At 34.5% G+C, this 23,695-nt stretch overlaps 1 protein-coding gene across 2 annotated transcripts; it reads right to left on the reverse strand.

Moving 5' to 3' along the window:
* Nucleotides 1-335: 335 nt before the first annotated feature.
* Nucleotides 336-21,854, reverse strand: elapor2a (endosome-lysosome associated apoptosis and autophagy regulator family member 2a). Of its 2 annotated transcripts, none has more exons than XM_051870945.1 (22): nt 21,657-21,854; nt 17,894-18,014; nt 16,227-16,416; nt 15,491-15,638; nt 15,293-15,382; nt 14,620-14,725; nt 14,378-14,530; nt 13,093-13,181; nt 12,727-12,907; nt 12,487-12,615; nt 12,212-12,302; nt 11,886-11,988; nt 10,520-10,657; nt 10,167-10,430; nt 9,636-9,809; nt 9,376-9,559; nt 7,774-7,879; nt 7,520-7,621; nt 7,100-7,226; nt 5,797-5,975; nt 5,525-5,696; nt 336-1,916 (listed from the first exon to the last, which is right to left on the reverse strand). In XM_051870945.1, the coding sequence occupies exons 1-22, from the start codon at nt 21,843-21,845 to the stop codon at nt 1,848-1,850; spliced, it is 3,105 nt and encodes a 1,034-aa protein (XP_051726905.1). In that variant the 5' UTR covers nt 21,846-21,854; the 3' UTR covers nt 336-1,847. The 2 variants fall into 2 exon arrangements, with proteins under 2 accessions (XP_051726905.1, XP_051726906.1); XM_051870946.1 differs by having other exon boundaries at nt 7,783-7,879; nt 21,657-21,853.
* Between the last annotated feature and the right edge of the window lie 1,841 nt (nt 21,855-23,695).

Raw genomic sequence — 23,695 nt, forward strand, 5'->3', positions numbered from 1 at the left:
TGTTGTCGTCATTGTCCTTTTTTGTCTTCATTTGCCCGCTTTTTCATCCGCCTTGCTGTTTTTTTATTAATTTCCAGAATAATTAAAAAATTCAAAGGCAACAAAATTCACAATATTACAACATTTGATTGGAAGAAATATACATTTAAAAATGTAAACACAAGGCATAACCATACAAAACTTGCCATGAACTGTTGCTATCAAATCAGCCAATGACATCACAATATAAAACTAGTGAATGTATAAATCAATGAAATGTATTAGAAGATTAATATAAAATATTCAAACATGCAAAAACTAGTTGAGAACACAGAAAATAATTTGAAGTACTAAAATTAAGTCAAATCACCTTTATTTATATAGCGCTTTAGACAATACAGATTGTTTCAAAGCAACTTTACAGTGATAAACAGGACAATAATGATTCAGTGACGCAAACAGAATTCAATAACTGTGTAAAGTACATCAATTATGAAATGAGTTCAAATCAGCTATAAAGCTGATTAAAACAAACTAAAATTATTAAAACTAAAACTGAAATAACAGCTAAATAGAAATATTAAAATAAATAAAACAAAATTAACTAAAATGAAAATGAAAACTTAAAAGCCAATTCAAAATATGAATACATAATATAATAGTATATATATAATACTAAAATAATACTGCTGACTGCTCTGATTGGAGAATCTCACTTATGTTTAAGGTTATAAAAAAATTCCCATGTTGGAGTTTTCTGAACAAGGTCTCTGAATTTCTTAAATTCAACACATTTGAGAGTGCAAACAATAATTTATTATACATGATATCAAAAAAAAATAAAAAATTCTATCAATAACTGACATCAGTTGGACACAGTTACAGATTAATTTCCATTTAAACACACACAAAATGAGAAAAATCACAGAATTATTAATATTGCCTACATCTAACACTTCAGAGTAACAGTGAACCAAACAAAACAACTAAATCCCAGCGGCACAGTAACTGTAGGTTTATACCTCATCCAGAATCAATATGGGATTCAACAGATCGTTTACCCAGATTTCATGTCGAGGGGTCTAAAAATTTAATGAATCAAACCCCACCGGCAGTTCATTAAGTTCTTTAATTAGATGGCAAATCTAGCAAAAGTTTCATCACCTCAGTCTGCCGTCGCTGTTCTGAAGGAATACAGTTTCTTCCTAATCTCCTGTGTTTGTCTTAATACTATAAGCCAAGCAGAATGACGCAGAGGTATGTCAAAAAAATCATAAAAATAGCTGTACAAAAAATGACTCCTGCTTTGCTGTAATCTCTTTATTCATAGACTTTATTCATGTCATATTTCATTTGGAATGTCACCATCACAGTCAAATAGGTTACTCAAGTTAAAAAAAAAAGAAAAGTCTATTTTGGCCATACTTGAGCACAACACACTTTACATGGCTTTCCAGTGCTGTTTAGCTGGGATTGGAAGCGCCTGTCAGTGAAGCTTAACGTCTGAGTGTATTTGTGTGTTCACCCTGACCCTTGGCTACATTCGCTCTGACAAGCAAGACTCATGTAAAGTCGTGGCTGTCGCTCCAAAAAGCTTCTTGAGAAACCCGGGCACTGGCGATGGAGGGAATTTTCATGCATTTACAATAGGAAAACACACACATACACAACTGCATAGTGACAAATCTTGACAGAAATATTCAATGAGCATGTACGTCCAAGTTCCTGAGGTGTCAAAAGCTTGTTTAACCCTATTCCTTTCTCGGGTACTTGTGCCCTTGTTTTTTTAAAGGCCACTGCGTGTGATATCGAAGAGAAAGAGACTTCCATGCATCCCTTTCTTTTCCGTATCCCTCTTCACTCTTCCTCTATCCCCACACAGACTTCTCTGTATTGGAGAATTTCAGTTGGACGGCTTCACTGCTCTTCTTGTTGCCCTAGAAACAGGAACATGGTTTTGAAAACGCAGCCGAAATGGGAACAAATCACTGAACGCAGGCGCGACAAATGTACACAAACAGAGCGCAGAATCGCCCTCCTCGTCAAGGTCGTCTCCCTTTGAAAAGCCTGCCCCGCGAAGGCCAAGGACTGTCCACGGACACTGCATGTTGCCAGGACGACCAGCGTGCAAATCAAACAGCAAGTTGCGGTAAACTACGCCTGTTAAACAGAAAGACAAATGGCCTGCAACTGCCTTGGTATGGATTTCAGGAACGCTAGAGAAACCATGTTATTCTGTTTACAAAATCAAGTTGCCTACATAGACAGTACTTTAATGCATCATTGGGACGCTCCCTACACAAAGGCTGCTCTAAAAGGTAGCCAGCAACATTATTCTGCCTTTAAGACATCTTGTTTTTGGTAAAAACAAAGAGAATGCATTGTGACAAGCAGAGTGAAAATTCCATTCAATATGGCGGATCACTTGAGCTGAGAGAATGTTAATTAAAAATGAACCAATGAAATGTGATTTTCAAACTCATGCTGATGTAAACAAAACGATCTTACCTCGCGCTGACTGACAGATCGGAAGCGTGCGCACAAAGGCGCCTCAGACAGCGCGCGATCCCGATATATACACAGAATTACAGTATTTAAAAAAAAAAAAAATCTATCTTGGCGAGTATTCACGCAAACTTTATCGGTTACATCTTAAGTGAATGTTTGGTTAACTGTTGGGGAAAAACATCTGATGTGTAACATTATATTAGATCCGTTTGGTACAGTATGCCTTAATATATAGGCTGTCTGTTTCATTAATGTTAATCAAACAATTGTGGAATCATGGAAAAAAAGTTAAATATATATATTTTTCCTATAGATATGGGTTTTGACTTGGTTTGTGCCAAATTTGGTGGTATTACCACAGATTTTTAGGTATGGTTGCTGGGTGATTTTGTTTTGGAACCTTCAGAAAACTTTAACTTTTAACTTCAAAATTTACTTTGCTGACTTCAAACAGGTCATTTTTTGTCAGATTCCAACAAATCATACACCATTTTGAAGGTTTTAATAAACAATAACTAATTTTCACTGTGACTCATGTTGCCAGCACGGGTCACATTTATTTTGCCAAAAGTAGGTATTATTTATGTGTTTTATACAAATGTTGCTATTCTTCTATGCTTGGTCACTGATGGTTAAATCAGTCCAAGCTAGTTTAAACTGGTTTCCCAACCTGGCCAAGATAGTGTTTAGCTGGCTGCCTCCTCTAAAACCAGGCTGGGAGACCAGCGTTTTTTTTTTATTATTATTCAGCAGGGTTTATCCAAGGCAAACCAGTCAGAGGGAACATGATTGATTAATTCCTCTCGAATTGGATTCTCTTAATTAACTTCCCTGAAAATTGCAGGACCAAAACTGACTCGTATACCGCAGGAAATCTGAGCTAGTTCCCACGGGAGGTCGTACGGCATCTTTCAGGAGTGAACGCTTGAGACTTTAAGTGACAATGGAAATTCTGAAGAGTGACGCTTGAATACAACTCTCTTCCTCTCAAACTCCCTTCTAATTGGCTGTGAACACAGTGTGACACGCCACATATGCCAATGCAGCTCAACAGTCTTTAATCTTACAGATGTTTCTAGAAGTCCCTCAGCGGCTCCTTCAACTGCCCCGAGTTAAACATCAAGGCATATACACACCCACCCTCAAGCAAACTCTCAGCTAAAATTTCTGAATGCAGCTGCTGCTAGTGCAGGGTGAGAGAGAGAAAGACAAAGAAAAAAGCAAAGCGAGGGAAAAAGAGTACAGGGAGAGTTGAGATGAGGTCATTTCAACTGAAAAGCTATGAAGAAATTGCAGGATGTGGAAGGGAGAATCATTAAGAACTTGAAGCATACTTTTAAAAACACTTCTTTGAATGACCAGTAGAGGTCACTATTACATTTATGCATTTGGCAGATCAAAGACATTCAAGGTACACATTTTATGGGTTCTTGCTTTCCCTGGAAATTGAACCCATGGCCTTGCTAAAAGTCTGTTCGAACCACAGGAAAGCTCAAACAAAATAAATAACTGTTCTGAACAGCCATTATTTTTGCAGTTCTTTTTGGTGCTGCTAGTGGCACAGAAACTTAACACTGCACCATTAAAAAAAGCTGTATGGCTATGAAGTTCAGTGGTGATAATGTAAGTTGCACAATTAGCTTATTTTCTTTGTCTCTTTATTAAACAAAAATAGTAAAGAGTGACACAATAAACTAAAGAGAGCTTGTTAGCATACATGCTAACTGCTAAGGCTTCACAACTGATTGAAATAAAACCAAAATCGCAATATGACAGTGTGATTAACAAACTGCAAAGGTCTCACAATTCTGACTTTTTTTCCCCTCACAATTGCGAGTTTATATCTCACAATTCTGACTTTTCTTCTCAGAATTGCGAGATATAAACAATTGCAAGTTAAAAAGTCAGAATTGTGAGATATAAACTCGCAAATACGTGTTATAATGTCCAGTTGTAAGGGAAAAAGACTTTTTTACTCAGAATTGCGAGTTTATATCACGCAATTCTGACTTTATAAGATTACGTGTTTTATACAAATGTTACTATTCTTCTATGCTGTGTCTCTGATAGTTAAATCAGTCCAAGCTAGTTTAAACTGGTTTCCCAACCTGGACAAGACAGTGTTTAGCTGGCTGCCTCCTCTAAAACCAGGCTGGGAGACCAGCGTTTTTTTTTTTGTTTTTTTTTAATTCAGCAGGGTTTATCCAAGGCAAACCAGTCACAGGGAACATGGTTGATTAATTCCTCTCGAATTGGATTCTCTTAATTAACTTCCCTGAAAGTTGCAGGGAAAAGGTAAGGGAAAATTGTAAGGGAAAAAGACTGAGTTTTTTGCTCAGAATTGCGAGTTTATATCACACAATTCTGACTTTATAACTCGCAATTGTGAGTTTATATCTCGCATTTCTGAGAAAAAGTCAGAATTATGAGATATAAAGTCAGAATTGCAAACTTGCAATTGCAAGAAAAAAAGACAAAATTGTGACTTTATAACTCACAATTGTTTAAATGTCACCGTTGCAAGAAGAAAAGTCAGAATTGTGAGATAAAAAGTCGCATTTACCTTTTTTATTTACCTCTTTTTATTTAGTGGCGGAAACAAGCTTCCATAGAATTGTCATATTTAAATTTTTATTTTTATATTTTTAATTAATAATAATAAATATAATTATTATCATTATTATTACTACTATATCTATATAATATCAATAATAATACTGCAATATAATTGAGAGGAATCAATAAACTCTTCTTCTTCATATTATTATTATTATTATTATAACACATACATATATTTATATATATATATATATATATATATATATATATATATATATATATAAACATTGCCTAATTGTGCACCTTACAAACAAGCACAGCAAATTTGGATTTTTAAATCAAATTTTAAATTGCAACTGCAATTTTCTTTAGGAAAAACTAAAATCACAATTAAATTTTTTCCCCAATTTTTGCAGCCCTACAAACTTATGAAGCTCATTTTAAGAAAAGCATTTACACCCACTGTGGTTTAGCTAACCTTGGTGGCGATAGTCTTTAGCTTAGCCAGAAGAGAAGGCTTGTTGGCATAAACCACATCCTCTTCCTCATTCTCCTCCCCTTCTCCTTCCATAATGGCACAGCTGTCCGCCGCCGGCAGCTCGCACTCTTTATTGGCTGTCATCACGAGTTTGGAATACTTATACTCAAGCCTATCAGACCACAAAGACAAAGAAGTATGAGACTTATTGGCATAAATAAAGAAAAATTGATGCACATTTCCAAAAACTGAAATAGTAACAGGAATCATACTTTTTGTTTTTCTTCCAAAAGTAGAAGGTCAGGGAGACAAGCAGAACAGCACAGATCGCTCCAAGCCCAGCGCCCACCTTCAGCCAGAAATCAATCGCCTCACATGGAGACGTTCTCTTCAGCGGGAGAATCAGTCCGCCAGTACACAGCCGAGGTTCAGTCCACATATACACTGTGTCCTTAGAATGAAATTCACATCATTACTTTGCCAAAATTATCATTTAAATCACACCTGTCAGTGGAGAGTGAGCTGAGAAAAATGACAAATATTTCTTACCAGCAATGAAGCCGTATTTTGCGTTATTTTCATTAAAAGCATATATTTTTGTCTATATGACAATGTGATTATTTAGCGTTCAAAAGTCTGGGGTCAGTAAGAGTTTTTGAAAGAAGTCTCTTATGCATTTATTTAATCAGTAAAAGAGTAGTATTGTGAAATATTATTATAATTTATCTATTTTATATTTTAAAATATTTTGAAATGTAATTTATTCCTGTGGTGGCAGACCTGAATTTTCAGCATCATTATTCCAGTCTTCAGTGTCACATGATAGTTCAGAAATCATTCTAATATGCTGATTTGCTGCTCAAGAAACAGAATTTGTTATCATCATGTTGAATACTTTTTTCAGGATTCTTTGATGAATAGTGAAAACAGCATTTATTTGAAATAGAAATCTTTCGTACTGTCACTTTTGATTTAATGCATCCTTGCTGAATAAAAATATTCATTTCTTTCAGAACAATCTTACTAACCCCAAACTTTTGAACAGTAGTATACTTAGTTTTTTTTCTTTTATATTTGTAACAAACAGAGCAAGTCATTTGTGTCACTCAAACTGCACCTGTTACAAACACATGAACACCCACTGTGTGAACGCCCACTTTTGTTTATAATTTTTGTTTTGGTGGCTTAAGGTGAGGAATAATCCATATATGTCGCCACATGGAGTTCTGGAGAAAACAAACATACCCTAGATAAATTTCTGATGGTAAGTTCAGTAGAAGTCGCACAAGTCATGACAGATGCTTTTTAGTAGACTGATTTAAATAGCTTGTATTACTTACACCAACAAGGATCAGACTATTATTCTTACTATTTGATTTAAACCATATATTACATTGCAGTTCCCTGCTAAAGCCGATTTTAATGACATTTGTTGCCTGCATACACAAACAAATTTATTATAACACATTTCTCAGTCAATATATATATATATATATATATATATATATATATATATATATATATATATATATATATATACAGTATATCATCAATAGAACTAATGAAAGGGAGTACCTGCACTCCTCCCTTACAGGCTCCTTCAATGGCGTGGTAGTCGACATTAGTGCAGCGTGGACATGCACTGGAGCTCTCCCACAGGAAGTGGAATGTGCAGCCATCACAAGTCCCAGCAGGGCACTCACTGACAAAGGACAGAAAAAGTTAAACTAAACACAACTTAGTATGCTCTATCACACTGTATAAGTAAGAAATTGGTTTGAAAGGTTAATTAAAAGCAACTCTTGTCATAGAATCTAGAAAAAAAAAAAAAAAACATATATACATTATACATATACACACACACATACTGTAACTCAGTGGACCTCCAGTGAGGGGATTTGATATATGTCATAATGTGAGATGCCCTGTGCCAAATTTAGACTGCATTAACAGCAGTGTGCTTGTTAGTTTGTTTGTTTGTGTGTGTGCGTGCACCTGGGCATGGATATGTCTCCCCTGGCTGTTTTCTTCGGGTTACAGCGCAGTGAAACCACTGCATTTCTGCCTTTTTGACATGAGGTTGTGACCTGTGTAGATCTTTACAAATAAAATACGCCATTAAACACATAGTGGATGATTGAGGGAAAAGAACAAACCACGCACCTTATTACAAAACCCCCAAAACTTAAACCTTAGACAACCATCTGTGAAAGGATCTTTAAGAGGCACATTAGGTTTGATGACGTAACTGCCTGTACCGATAGAAGAAGTGGACATCTGGGATTCTCTCGGATGGAGATGGAAAGAGTTCTGGTCTGGTGGTTATTCCGTTAAGTGATTTCTCCACTGTGGCTCCTGTGGCACAAACACACACACAACCTGTCTTAGAGGACACATGGGGGTGACAGCACAGCAGGAAGTGCTTGGTAAGTAGTAATACCCTTAAATTAGAGTAATTAATCATATTTATCACTAAACAAAAAGCCTGTTTTTTTTTTTTTAGATACGCCTGTTTTATCCCTGAGAATGTGAATTAAAAACCATGAGACAAGCACTATGTAGAATTATTCTAAAGGAACAGAAATCTACAACACATTTTATTAGCTGGTGCTTATCTAATATTATTCATTATGAAAAGTAAATATTCCAAGTGCCAGGACTTTATGATCTTTTAATGAAAAATTTGGTTCACTTTTGAATCGTACAAAGAACATATAACAATATCCAAGGCTTTTATATAAATACTTCATTCCATCTACAGTCAAACCAAAATGTATTCAGACACCTTGAACATTTCATTCATTAATACAGTTAATTTATTATAGTTTAAAAAAATGGTAATAAAATATGACAAGATCTAAACTGTGAGTTGAACTGTGTCAGAAAAAAAAAAAAAATCTTAATTATGTCAGATAACACTTAAGCAAAACATGGTCAGGTCAAAGTGTCTGAATAGTTTTTGGTTCCAAATTTTTATCAATTTTACTGATAGTCCACTGTATGAAGAATTTTTGGGTATAATATGTCACTGTTTACTTTATTTTGCTGTCCTCACTTACATAAATGAACTATAGTGTCCTGCACCCGCTAGTAAAAATATATCAAAAATATAAAAAATGTCTGAATAATTTTTGGTTTGACTGTAGGTGTTGATAACTCTTCACTGAAAGGTTGAAAACATATGGACGCATCTGTTTTAATTGAATAATTATTATATTATATTATGTTATTATAAATAATTACATAAAAAATTATATTAAAATAATAATAGAAAATAAAATACAAAATATTACATATTATATTGTTTCCTGACAGGAGTGTAACAGGATTTCTTATGTACAAAAGTGTGTGGAAAACATTCTTTTTTTCTTGTTTTTTTTTTTTTGTTTGTTTGTTTTGTTTTGTTTTTTTGCATAATTATCCTTTCATAATATAACCACAGGTGTACAATGCATTCAGATAGTAGACGACTAAATTAAATAAATAATTTTAAAACATAATGCATGAAGATATTTTATAGTCGCACAGTCCCCTAGCTGTCTTCTCATTAACGTTAGCAGCACTGACAATGTGTTTTGCTCGTAAGTGATATATTATTGAGCTTTGGTGATTAAACTGCAAATGACTTTACTTTAGTTAAATTATTTATAATTAAATAAACCATTAAGGATGCTTTTCTCCATTATTTACAAATAATAGAAAGTCTGTTAAACATAAATTTTATCAGCCCTATAGGTAAGTATTTCAAATGAATGAAATAAGGACATGCACATTACATCTGCTATACTATCAAGAAGTCATTGAAAAAAGTTTTTGTTTGAAAATTGAAATTATGGAATTGTTTCTCTCACCCTGAAAAGTGTCGGCCAGGCTAATGGACTGAGAGGAAAGGGCTGTTCGTAAGCCCCGGCCATCTGAAGGAATAATCGTTGACTGACAGAGAAAAGCCTCAACTGAACTGCCCAGCTGACCACCTTCAGCGTCCTCATTGGGCAGGTCTGTGACATTATCTCTGCAGACTGCAGCCTTGTGACCCTGACAAAAGACAGATGATGGAATAAATAATATTCTGTGATGTAATTTCTGCTCATTTCAGGTGTGTGTATTGTACCTCAGCTCCACACAGGCTGATATTGAAGAGGTGATAGTATTTTGTGCCTTTCGCAGTGAAGCTGGGCCCGTTCATGATGGACCCAGCGGACGTCAGAGCACTGAAGTCATACTGAAGAGTCCGATTCTGGTCAGTGTATGTGAACGAACAGTCGCTAAAACACACACTGTGCTCCTATGAGTTAAACATCCAAGAGAGGCCGGTCACACACTTAATAGTTATTATTACTATTCACAAAACACTTTTAAAAATGCCTATTCTTTAACCAATAAGTAATTGGAATGAAGAACACATAACATATTTATTTATTGGAAATAAAATCAAATAAAAAAATTGTTTGATAAATGTAATTAAATGGAAATATTCTAACAATTTAATTAAATAAACGATCAATTTAACATTAATTAAATTATTTTAAACAAATTATTTTAAAGTGTTACCAAATGCATATATAGGGAGAAAATATTAATAATATTAATTAAAAAAATAATAATTAAATTCAATTTAAAAAGAAAGGAAAAACTGAAATACCTTGTTGCTTTTGCTGCCCGGCCCACACGGTTGGCACGTTTCTTTGCCATAGATGTGGTGCCCAGACAGGACGGTGTTGGGAGGGCACTCTTGGCACAGGTTGGTCTCTTTATCAATGTAGTGTCCAGCTGGACATGGCACACAGGAGGAGCCGGCCTGCTGAGACTGCAGGGCACAGGCACGACACGCTGACGCCACCCCGTCCATGGCATTGGTGACAGTCACAGAGTAAATCTTCACCATGTCATTTACATACTGACGCACCTGATGGACAGGGACATCAACCATTATAACTATTGTCATTCTATAAACATGTTTTTTTAATCACTGTGTACATATGCATTTGTACTGACATCACGAGCCTGACTGGTGCGTTGGAAAGCCCAGGTAAACGCAACAGAAGAGTTTTCAGTCATGATGTGTGTGTAACTCTGTTTGGTTTTACTCCCATCCCATGATTCAACTACATTTGTGCTTCTTCTGTTCACATCCTGGAACGACAACAAAATCAATGATCAGTTACTACAATCTGAACCTAAACCTAATCTTACGTATATTTTACATATTTATTTTGGCAAAAAGGGTTAATGTGGGGGTAAAAAATTTAATTTTATGTTAAGCTTTTTGTAAGCTTTCCTTGTGACAGTCTTTCATTTCTATGTATATGTTACTTATTTATTTTGGCAGAAAGGGTTAATGTGAGAGGGGAAAAAAATACAATTATTTGTTTTTGCAACCTTTTCTTGTGACAGCCTTTCATTTTTATGTATTCTTTACTTATTTTGGCAGAAAGCGTTAATGGGGGTGGGGGGGGGATACAATGTTGTTCTGAAATTAAGCTTTTTGTAATCTTTCCTTGTCACAGTAACTTAAATTTTTTTTTTTTTTTTTTAGTATATTTTACTTATTTTGGCGGAAAGGGTTAATTTTGGGGTGAATACAGTTTTGTTTTGGAATTATGCTTTTTGTAAGCTTTCCTTGTGAGTCTAACTTTCATTTTCATGTATATTTTACTTATTTTGGCAAAAAGGGTTAATGTAGGGGGGGAAATACAATGATATGTTTTTGTAAGCTTTCCTTGTGAGTCTAACTTTCATTTTTATGTATTTTTTTACTTATTTTGGCAGAGAGGGTTAATGTGGGGGGGGAAATACAATGTTGTTATGAAATTAAGCTTTTTGTAATCTTTCCTTGTCACAGTAACTTTACATTTTTTCTTTTAGTATATTTTACTTATTTTAGCAACAATTTTGTTTTGGGATTAAGCTTTCCTTGTGAGTCTAACTTCCATTTTTATGTATATTTCACTTATTTTGGCAGAAAGGGTTAATGTGAGTGCAAAAAAATACAATTTTGTTATGGTATAAAGCTTTTTGTAAGCTTTTCTTCTTCTATCTTGTACTGTTCTGTACTGTCGCTTTAAGATAATAAAAAAAAACGGCTGCTAAATAAATAAATAAATAAATAAATAAAAAAAATGTAAATAAAAAACATCGTCAGGTTTTGTTTGATTCAGGCTGTACAACATCATACGACTTCAATTCATACCAATTGTTACAAAAGGCCAAGTGTGTTGACGTCAAAATTACCATTCTTTAGATGTAAAATGTTTTAAATGCACATTTAAAAGCAGATTAAAACTGTGTCTATTAAAAAAAGATCAAATAATCTACCATAAACAGTATCACAAACACATAATGCACAAACACACACACTTACCGTCATAAAGTAAAACTCACAGTCAGCTGAGCAGCTGGTTTCAAACTCAAAAGTGATCCGGCCGTACTCACTGCCGGATGCTCCTTGAACAGACACGGGCAACCTGATAGGAACAATACAGACTCGTTTTTACACAGAGAGCAGAGGTTATGTAAGGAAACGCTTCTTGTAATACCAACTCACACAGCAGAGGGGGTGAAGTACACTGTTTAACCATGCTAGTCACACAAGATTTTAATGAGCTTTAATGAACGTAACATGCTGTGGGCGGCACTTGAATAGTGTAGCTGCGAGGAGGTGGACAAGTAGCCTACTTGAAGACTCACTTGAATCCAGGCACTCTGAGAGTTAAAATGAGATAATCATTATCCGAACGACCTGCTCCTGATTGTATGTGATCACCCGCTACTTCCCAACCTAAAAGACACAAAAGGTAAAAGATATGAAGGTATAAATATGCACAAATGTGAAGAACATCTAGAATGTACAGAAAAGCCGATTTGTATTTATCAGTGACGCAACAGCGACATCTAGCAGCAAAAATAAGCATTACAACCATATGCTGTAAAATATACCACACCATTCTCGTGTAATCTCTCACCATTCAAGCCATCACAATTGTTGTTGGCCACGTTGAAGCAGGATGTCTTCATGTTGGCAGGCAGCACGTTCCACCACTTGTACTCATACCCGAGGACAGGTTCTGTGCCAGATGGACAAGGCTGGCAAGCTACAGATGCCACACAATCCGTGTTTAATATCTTTTGGCTAGTTATTTAAAATTTTGCTCGTGCTTTTGAAATGATCACGTTTCATACATCATGTTAGGATGATTTATCACCTTTGACCCCATCCGAGTAAGTCCCGGGTGGGCAGGGAGAACAGGTGGCAGTGTCGTTGTTATAGAAACCGGGATTACAGGGTGGACACGGCTCACGCTGACCAGAAGGTGGCAGTGTTACTGCACCTGCAGCAGTCTCCAAACAAATCTTAGGCTCTACCCACTTATATATGACCCGAGTCTATGAGAGAGACAGCAGCATTTACAGTATGCATTCAATTATTTACTTGAATATTTCTATTTGTTTTATTTAATGTAAAATACAGTTATTTTTTGTATATATTTTTTACATAAGTTTGTTAGAGCAAGTTATTTTGTGTGTGTGTGTGTGTGTGTGTGTGTGTGTGTGTGTGTGTGTGTGTTTACCTTTCCATCCTTATCACAGGTGTTGTAGGTCTGGATATAGTCTTTCTCTGTGCATGGAGATTTACTTTTGCACATGGCAGAACCTTCTGCTGTTAAAATACAGAAGAATCATACCTCACATAGACTGAATAGTTTGGAAGACAAGCCTAAAGGACCAAAAGAATGTGTATGTATATACAGTCAAACCAATAAATATTTAGACACCTTGAACATTTCATTCATTAATACAGTTTATTTACTATAGTTTAAAAAAAAAAAAATGGTAATAAAATATGACAAGATCTCAGAGTTAAACTGTGTCGGAAAAAATTCATCTTAATTATGTCAGATAACACTTAAGCAAAACATGGTCAGGTCAAAGTGTCTGAATAATTTTTGGTTCCAAATTTTCATAAATTTTACTGGTAGTCCACTGTATGAAGAATATTTGGGTGTAATATGTCACAGTTTACTTTATTTTGCTATCCTCACTTACATAAATGAACTATAGTGTCCTGCACCCACTAGTAAAAATTTATAAAAAATATAAAAAAAATGTCTGAATAATTAAAAAAAAAATAAATAAATCTTCTATCAAACTTAAAGGTACACAAAGTATTTTTATCCTTTTTTTTGCATACATTTTGATTCTTCATTTTAAACATATTCTAGCCAAATTCATAAGAAATTTGAATCAGTTGTACATAATTATTTATAGAAAAATAGCATTAAAAATGTTGAACCTAAACCAAATTTTATGTATATTTTACTTATTTATTTTGGCAGAAAGGATTAATTTGAGGGTGAAAAAAAAATCAATTTTACGTTATAAAGCTTTTTGTAAGCTTTCCTTGTGACAGTCTGACTTTCATTTTTATGTATTTTTTACTTATTTTGGCAGAGAGGGTTAATGTAGGGGGAAATACAATTTTGTTATCATTATATATATATATATATATATATATATATTACACACACATATTCAATTTTTGTATTTTTTTAATAAAACAGTAAAACCCTTACTAAAGATGACATATTTAAAAATAATAAGTTGATCCCTACATTAATGCATATGATATTTTGTATGCACATATACATACATATTTATGCAGAGAATGAGCCAAAAATTAGAATTCTGATATTTACCAACCATCATATTATTTGAAATTCATATGAATATATACACATATACATACATACAATTATTATTTCAAGTAATGTGTTTTTAAAGTCCTGCTACGAGCTCATATATCAGAATTTTCTAGAAACCAGCCTATGCGGTATTTAAATGTGTGCATGCACTTACAGGCGTAGTGTGTTTTTGTGTTGCAAGGGGTGCAGGAGCTGGCCCCTCGGCCAGAGTATGTGTCCCGTGGACAGGGCTCACAGGAGGAGGAACCCGGGGTGCGACTGAAAGTCCCAGGCTTACACGGAAAACACTCTGATGTGTACGCCACCCCTGAGAGAGAAAAATGACATCACTTTCAATGCGGAACAATTTTCATATTCTAAGGGAAGAGAGTGCAGATCCTCGTAGCACATCCTCACCTTCTATCTGTATGTTCTTCAAGAGTACCGGTTTGGCTGCTTTAGAGCCGAGTGTGACTCTACTAGTTCTCCAGTACAGGATATTAGTGCCAGAATTCAGATTAACCTGATCATATGAGAAAGATATCAGATATTACTCTTATACAGTAAAGATAACTTAATTGAGTGTTTTTGAGCATTGATAAACAGAATTGCAAACAGAAAATGACTACTGTATGTACAATAACAACCTTTTTTAAGAAATTAATACTTTTATTAAAAAAGAATACATTAAATTGATCAAAAAAGACAAAGACATTTACATTGTTACAAAAGATTTATATTTCAAATAAATGCTGCTCTTTTGAACTTTCCATTAATCAAAGAATCCTGAAAAAAAATCATTACAGTTTTGACAAAAATATTATATTGGCAATAATAATAAATGTTTCTTGAACAGCAAATCAGCATATTAGAATGATTTCTGAAGGATCATGTGACACTGAAGACTGGAGTAATGATGCTGAAAATTCAGCTTTGCCATCATAAGAATAAATTACATTTTTGATCAAATAAATGCAGCCTTGGTGAACATGAGACTTTCACAAAACATTTTTTTTTTAAAATCTCACTGATCCCAAACATTTGAACAGTAGTGTGTGTGTATATATAAATGTATGCGTTTTTGACTTACACTATGTGTGCCCCACTCTCCATGACTAGTCAGTTTGATCCATTTTTTATTTGAATCCTGGTCCATCTCTTGACACTGGTCGTTCTGAATCTGTCCAAAAACATTTTGATTTTTACAATACAGAATAGCTGCTTTTAATGTCTTAAAATACCTTACAAACAAACGTGTCTCCACAGTATTAACAGAATCCAAACTTACAAAGAATTCAAAGAAGATGCTGTTATCCACATACTGGTAGTCGAAGGACACAGACCCCGGCTTCTTTAAGTGTACAGTGTAGATCAGAGACACAGTACACTCATCCCTGTTGGACTCCAGATACGAGCCCTGAACAACCCACTTTGCACTAAAAGCACACAAATACACACGCACTGTGGTGATTATAGCCTTCAGTTGCATAACAGGATAAAAATAAATGATTGGTTTAATACTTGAATTGTTTCATGTCTCTGGAAGTGTGTGCTTGCCTGCACAAATAAGCCTGTGTATGCTTTAATCCGAATGTGTGCTGATTTAATATTAAATAAATAAAATAAAGTGATAGGGCAAAAATAAAGCGCTTTGATGAGAACCAAAGAAATGAGGACTTGGATTGGGAACAGTCATTGCAGACATATCTGACTGGTTATCAGTAAATCTGAATCTGATATGCACGTCCTACATTATGTACGTTCATTAAGATTTTAGTATTACTCTATGTAGTGTTGCACCAATGAAGAGAATGCATTCTCAATACCTTTTAAACACACCAAATACAGAAAGCAAAAATTAAACAAGTAATAAAAAAAACACTTCAATATGTCCCACCCTGACTTTCCGTTTCAATAGAAAATATATTAAAACAAGATTAAAAAAAAAAAATAATAATAATAATAATAATAATGGGGTCTTCAAAACCATCTTTTATAAATGTCTGACTTCTCCAATGTCTGACCTGCTGCAGGTGGATGCATCCTGTCGGTTGGGTGAGTTATCAGGGGAGGTTGCTAGGCTGCTGAATCCAGGAGGGATGTCGTCCCACTCATCAAAACGTAGGCCGCTGCCCAGGGAGTAAGTGCCAGCCGCACACTGTGTGCACTCCTGAGCAGACATCTCCAGAAACTCCCCCGCCTTGCACGAGAATGCTGACAGACAAGGATGTAAACAAATGTACAATGCACTTTAATGATATGCCATTGGAAAAATGTATTGACAAGATCGATCACTAATCCAAATATTTGGTGGGGCAAGTGTACCATGGTAATTGCTTTAAATAGGCCATAAATGTATCTAATATCCAGACCACTGATGTACACAAATAAAATATAAAACAAAACAAATAAAAATAAATAAGTAAATACATTTTGCTTGGTTTTTTTTTTTTTTATGTCCCTGGCAGATTCTTTGGTTATTTAAATAAAATTAAAAAAAATTAGCTTTTTTTGCTTTTTTACCACCATGCCATTATTTGTTTGACTATTAAACAAACAAAATAAATAAATAAAATAAATAAATAAACAAAAAAATGAAAATAACCAATTAATTAATTAAAAATAACCAAAAGTAAATACATGTAAAAAAAAAAAATAATAATAATAATAATAAATAATAATAATAATAATAATAAAATAAAAAATACATAAATAAATAAATAAAAATAAGCAAAATATTTACAAAAATAAATACATTCTAAATAAATAAATAAATAAATAAAAGGTTAACACCATACCAATTTTTTGCCATCTATTTTAAAAGAACAAATAAACAAAACAAAACAAACTAATAAATTAGTAAAATAAATAAATAAACAAATAAATAGTTTTAACACATTGCAGCATCTCTTGCTATTTATATAATTAAGCAATAAATAAATAAACAAAAATATTTAAATAAATAAATAATATTCCTCTGGAAAATCAACTGATATATCAGTTGCGTATGTGCTCATATGGAGTTGCATATCAACTGCAGAGTGATTATCAATTTTAAAATAAAAAAATGACAGCTTTCCTGTAATACAAAATCTGTTACAGACAACATTAAACCAAGCTTTTAATTTTCATAATGAGATGCATTTCCAATTGAGAAAGAATATTCGTTTTGTTTACACAGGAGAAATTTGTGAAAATTGCTATTTTTGTTTTTATGGTTGTTTTTGTTTAGTTTTTTTCCTTGCCTGTGTAGCATTGGTTATGTAAGAAGAAATAAAAGTCATTTCAGAGGCAGAGAATGTTTTGATGAATATATTAATAATGTGCACAATAAGACCACAGACATTTATTAATAAAGTAAAAAAGGGTCAATTTGATTTCAGAATGCCTTTAGCTGCTTTCTTCCAAATTACACATGACAAAAATAGAGTACATTGGCAGAGGACTCTGTGAGGTTTTGGGAATCATTATTCAGGGGCCAATGAACATATTCTGTCCAAGAGGAAATTCCTCTGTACTGATAAGGGGTAAATGCTGTTTAAACACACACTCTTGCCATTCAAAATGCACTGAATCACATTAGTGCACACATTCATGGATGAACATCCAAATAAACACACAATGTCCATTTCCTAAAGACCCCTCTCATAAATTAAACTTCCTCTCTGAGTAACACACTATGTGAACCTACTGCATTCAGTGCCCTGCACAGGGTCTGGCAGTCCTGTACACTCTCCTGGATTCAGAGGAATGGCCACCCTCCATCTGGACCCGGTGCTGTCACACTCCGTGTACTGAAAGTAGTAGTCCGTCTGTGAAAACAAACAACACCTCTATATTTAACAAGGATCCTGTCTATGCTTGTGTTTGTGGGTGTGTGAAGTTTGACTGTAAAAGAGTAAAGCACATGGACGCTTGAGTATTTTGTGGACTTAATGCAGAGGATATTAAAAACAGGTCGTAACAGGACTCTAACAAACACATGAGTCATCTGTCCTGAGTCTGCTGTGGCCGCACCCTTTCCTCTCCAGAAATCCGCATTACTGGCGTTTAATTCATGAATTGATATTTTAAGTGAAGGAATCAATGTTTTTGAACAAATCTTTTAATTGAACATATCATTCTTGTTCACATCGACAGTATGCAATGACTTAAAAAACAAGTATTTGAGTGAAGACTGTGACGGAGCATTTCATTGGTTGGAAAGACTGTCTGAATTAGACTCAAAGAACATTAGAGAGACATCTTGTTCATGAACGAACTGAACGAACTGCAACATATCTCGTTGCTCGTTAATGAGCTGAATGAACTGGAACATCACGTTCATGAACAAACTGGGACAATATCTTGCTCCTGAAAAAAACATTTCTGAACATATTAAACAAACCGGGACATGTCTGTGAATGAACTAGGACATCTCATTGGTGAAAAAAATTAACTAAACAAAATGGGATGACATTTTAATGAATTTGGACATCATGTTTTGCAACTGCAACTTCTGGCCCCCGAACGGACTGCGACTTCTGGCCCCCGAACGGACTGCGACTTCTGGCCCCCGAACGGACTGCGACTTCTGGCCCCCGAACGGACACTTCTGGCTCCTAAACGAACTGCGACTTGTGGACCCCGAACGAACTGCAACTTCTGGACCCCGAACGAACTGCAACTTCTGGCCCCCGAACGAACACTTCTGGCTCCCAAACGAACTGCGACTTCTTGCTCATGAACAAATTGAACGAACTTGGACATTGTGTCTATGAATGAACTGGGACATATTTGTGTTTGTGAACGATTTGGGACATATTTTGTTTGGGCATTATTTAAACAAACGTGGACATAATTCCTGAATGAGCAGGGATATTTCATTCTTTCTAGATTTGTAGGCACACAGATTTTAATTGTGTATTAAGGATAAAATAACTTGTTTTAGTGATTGAATGTATGACTTATAATACAAAAAAAAGACACTCAAACTTGTACCTACCTGCTAATAAAACTGGCAGAAAAAGTCAGTGAACAAATCTGAACAACTCTTTTAATCCACTAATCAGGATTTTACAGTATGGAAAATAAGAAAGGTGAAGTTAATTTTAGTCTTTAAAATACTTTGCTGATTCTCAGCTTAAACAAACTATAGTAGGCTATAAATAAGTTATTCGTAGATTAATAAACCCAAAAAGTGTAAACCCTCCATCTGCATGAGCTAAGGTGACAATTATAACAGAAAATGCACATTAATAAACTGATTTATTGTTTCTGATGAGATGGAACCATTTTGCTCAGCCAAACCGCTGAATCATCTCTTTACCACCACATTCCTGCGGGTCCTCCAGCACTTATCGAGTGATTGGGAAGGAAAGGCTGCCATCAGGAGGAAGCTGATAATAAAACCCAGAATGCCCTGCGGGTCAACATACGGCAGTGCATACACGGCTGAAAACAGGATCTAGTCTCAGATATTATACGTATTACCATACAAAACCCTAGTACAAGCCACATGCCTGAAATCAGCCTATAGTGCAAATCCACATGACAGCACAATACCATATTATTAATCATGATCATAATCACTTTACTTTAATCCCTCCCTATACTACCTTATGCTAATCTAAACAATGTCTGAAACTTTGTATTATGAGCACTTCTTGTGTTTATTTGCTTCTTTACGATGTATTGCTTGCTGTTTTCTTCATTTGTAAGTTGCTTTGGATTAAAGCATCTGCAAAATGAATAAATGTAAATTAATGTGTGACTGATGATAATGACAATAATGATGATGATAATTATATGTGAATAAAAGCCTAAATTAAATCTTTTCATCATATAAAGCGATCAAGTCTCTTCAGAAAATTTGGACTAAATCACTCAATTCATATGGATTAGTTTTACGATCCCTTTATGAACTTTTTGAAGCGTCAAAGTGGTAGTGCAGTCGTGTAACTGGAGGGACAAAAAACTCTCAGATTTCATTAAAAATATCTTAATTTGTGTTCTGAAGATGAACAAAAGTCTTACAGGTTTGGAACGACATGAGGGTGAGTAACTAATGACAGAAATTTCATTTTTGGGTGAACTACACCAAACTTTTAATCAGATCTTGCCTAATGAGGAATCAAATGTGCATATCAAACCCCACACCTCCCAATGTATGTAATTCCCTATAAGCAATTAAGTACTTTATATAATCTGTTATGGAATTATTATATAAATTATATAATTATTATTATATATTATATATATTATATAAATATAAACAGATTATATAAATTGTGGAGTAACAGCTTATATAAATTAAAGGTATACATTGATATGTATATCATATAAAAGCACTGTAGTCAATCTTTTGGTTTATGGGACACATAAAGATTTTAACAGTCACAGTTTTTCCATGCACAAAGGCCAGAGGAGGTGCTGAGCTCTCAGTGAAAGCCGTTTGAGGGAGGCTATTCTTAGCACCATATCACCAGGCTCTTGAGATGGGCACGCAGGGCTGACCATCTTTGTGAAAAGCGCCGCTTAGCACTCCACTGGAACCTTAACCATCCATCAGCATAATGTTAAAGATGCATACCCTGGCTGGATTCTAACATATTATTTCAGAGATTTAAAATGGGACGCCCATCCCAAATAGCAATCTGACACCAATCAATATACCCAGACAAAAAGCATATCAGCTTCTTAATCAATAAGTAAGCGGAATAGCTCAAGTAAACATACATTATAAAATCAAACACACAAAATACATAAGAATAAACGGATATTCAAAATTGTTTAGAGCATAAATTATTCTGAATACCTATAAAAACATTTATAGCAATACAGATTTACAGTATGTTCCCCACTGCGAAAGCAAACAACATTAAAATCAATTCAACATTGTTGAAACCAACAGTGAAGATTCAACTTAAAGCTCCACACTATATCAAAAAAGCAGGCGCATCGCTGCTTTCTAAAAGTGCCTCAGATATCTAATATGAAGGAACTTCAAAAGCCCTTTCAGGGTTACGAGAGGAACCATTCCAAGCACTTTTTTAAAAGACATTTAAGGTTCTGACAGTGTGACTTTTATATGATAAAGCAAAAATCCATGAATTGAAATCGAATTAAACTACTACCACTGAGCATCTAAACGTTTCTTTACCAATTTTCCCTTATTCATACATATGTAAACAAAACAGCCTAGTTCTCATTGGTTACGGTTATTCAGTGTGTGTATGTATCTGATGCACCTGTTACTTACTCTGGTTATAAGGTGAGACAACCTATAGACCATCTTGCTGCACATGTCAGTAAAGAGACTGATCCCAAAAGTACAAATAATTCTATGCCAAACAACCACGGATGCTTTAAAAACCCACAGACGAGCAAAAACAGTTACATGAACTGGACACATGGATCAAACGCAATGATCGCCGGTAAGTATCGCAAAAACATCAGCAAGAATGATCTCTCACCTCTTTACACTGACGCAGGTGAGCGGCAGACCCCGTGGACGCGTTCGGGATGAAAACGCAACATATCCATGCCGTATAATACAGTATACAACGCCTTAGGTGTCGGACGATGTTTTTCCTCGTGCGCTTCATCGCTTGCTGAACGGAATAACGGGACCGTCCCATCATATCAGCTAGCGACGTCAACATAGAACGTCATCTGACGGAGCCGGTTTGAAGTCTTAGAAATGACGTCACAAATGTGTTACCCAAATTAGGCCCAAAACGTGTAGAATACAATAGTAGGCTATATTTCTACTCAGCAGTTTTATGTACTTTGAGGGCGACCATCAAATTCATTGTATAATTCGCACATCAAATCATAAACATAGTCATAAATATAATAATAACTGATATCTGTTATAATATATTCGGATAGGCTAACTGAATGAATATTTAAAACGTTGCTTTTACATTCACTAATAAAATAACCAAAAGAGTTTGCAATTGTTATTTATCTGCACACCACTAGATGGCAGTCGTTTTAAAAGGAATTCTTGTATGATTGTGCATATTTCCATAATCTTATATTAATTAAGACTAGCCTGTGTGGAATACTTGTAATTTAAAAATAATAATAATAATAATCACCTTTTATGGTGTAATGTGGTGTAAGTTGGTGAAAACTTAATATTAATAACTTGTCTCAGCACCTAAAATATACTTTTTCTTAAACATTCAAACAATTAACTTAAAATCCTGACACTGAAAAAAAGTCCAAAAATGTCTAAATGTATGTCTAAATCAGATATTGCATGCTAAAATTGGTTTGATGGTTCATAGTGGTTTTGCATAATCATTCAACAGTATATTGATCTTCTTGAAAATTATTTTGCATACAGAGTAAAACCAGACTCACATCATCATGGTCTCCAACCCACAAAATATTTAACTTCTGTGGTGCATGTATACTATTTTATTCATGTCAGGGCTCAGACCTTTTGTACCAGCAAAAAAAAAAGAAGAAAAAAAAAAAACACAATTTATACAAGTAACTCTACTGAAATACTGCAGCATTTAGCATGACTCTTGACATCAACAGAAAATAATGAACAAATATTTAGTATATAATTATTCAACTTTGGCATAAAAAAAATACATAATGTACACTGTCCAAATATACATAATAAACTGGTAGATTTGAACAAGTATCAGATCTATGTACACAATGAAAACTGTGAGGCTCCTTTTTGACAGATAAACTACCTTTTATAATAATTTTACAACTTTTGTGCTTGCGAGAATTAATACGGTGCTCAATATGAGTGGTGTGTCTGAATCATGTCATCTTCCAACATCATGGAAGTACAGATTTGCACACAGACAGAGAAGGATAATGGGACCAATGGAATAATAAATCAGACCACGGAACTTTGGATCCAAATCACCTTGACGATACCAGAAAATCTGCAACAAACAGAAATTTTTATATTTTTAATAAATTATATACATATTAATTTGTACTAATATTATATGTATGTGCTGTGACAGACCATGTAGCACAGGAGAAAACAAAATCGTAAAAATTACATGATTTGACAAAAAGTATCAACAAATGGAAATTTAGATTCAGATTATTGAGTAAAAAAAAAGGGGGGGGGGGGGGGGGGAATTAAACAGTAGGCTTAACTATCAAGCAGTGAATGATAAAGATCGTAAACATAAAATTTATATACAAAACTTACCAGCACCAATACAGAGGAACAGATCATGATGATGCAGACCACAAAGAAGATATTTAATGGTGTCGGAGGAGGTGTAGGAAAGACGAATGAGCTGATGACAGTTACCTGAAAAAGAGAAAAAATGGGGTTCGCTAGCAGTTCACAGTTAAATAGAAGTGATCAGTAGTCAGTCATATTGCAAATATATGTAGGGGCGACACCATAAAGACATTTAAAAAATAAATAAAAGGATCCTGAAATTCATTATGTAAGACTCAGATAGCAAACACTACTGCAAATATACATGTATGTGTGTGGTTCAGGTATTCTTTACAT

Source organism: Ctenopharyngodon idella, chromosome 18, assembly GCF_019924925.1.
Source record: "Ctenopharyngodon idella isolate HZGC_01 chromosome 18, HZGC01, whole genome shotgun sequence".
Classification (NCBI taxonomy): domain Eukaryota; kingdom Metazoa; phylum Chordata; class Actinopteri; order Cypriniformes; family Xenocyprididae; genus Ctenopharyngodon; species Ctenopharyngodon idella.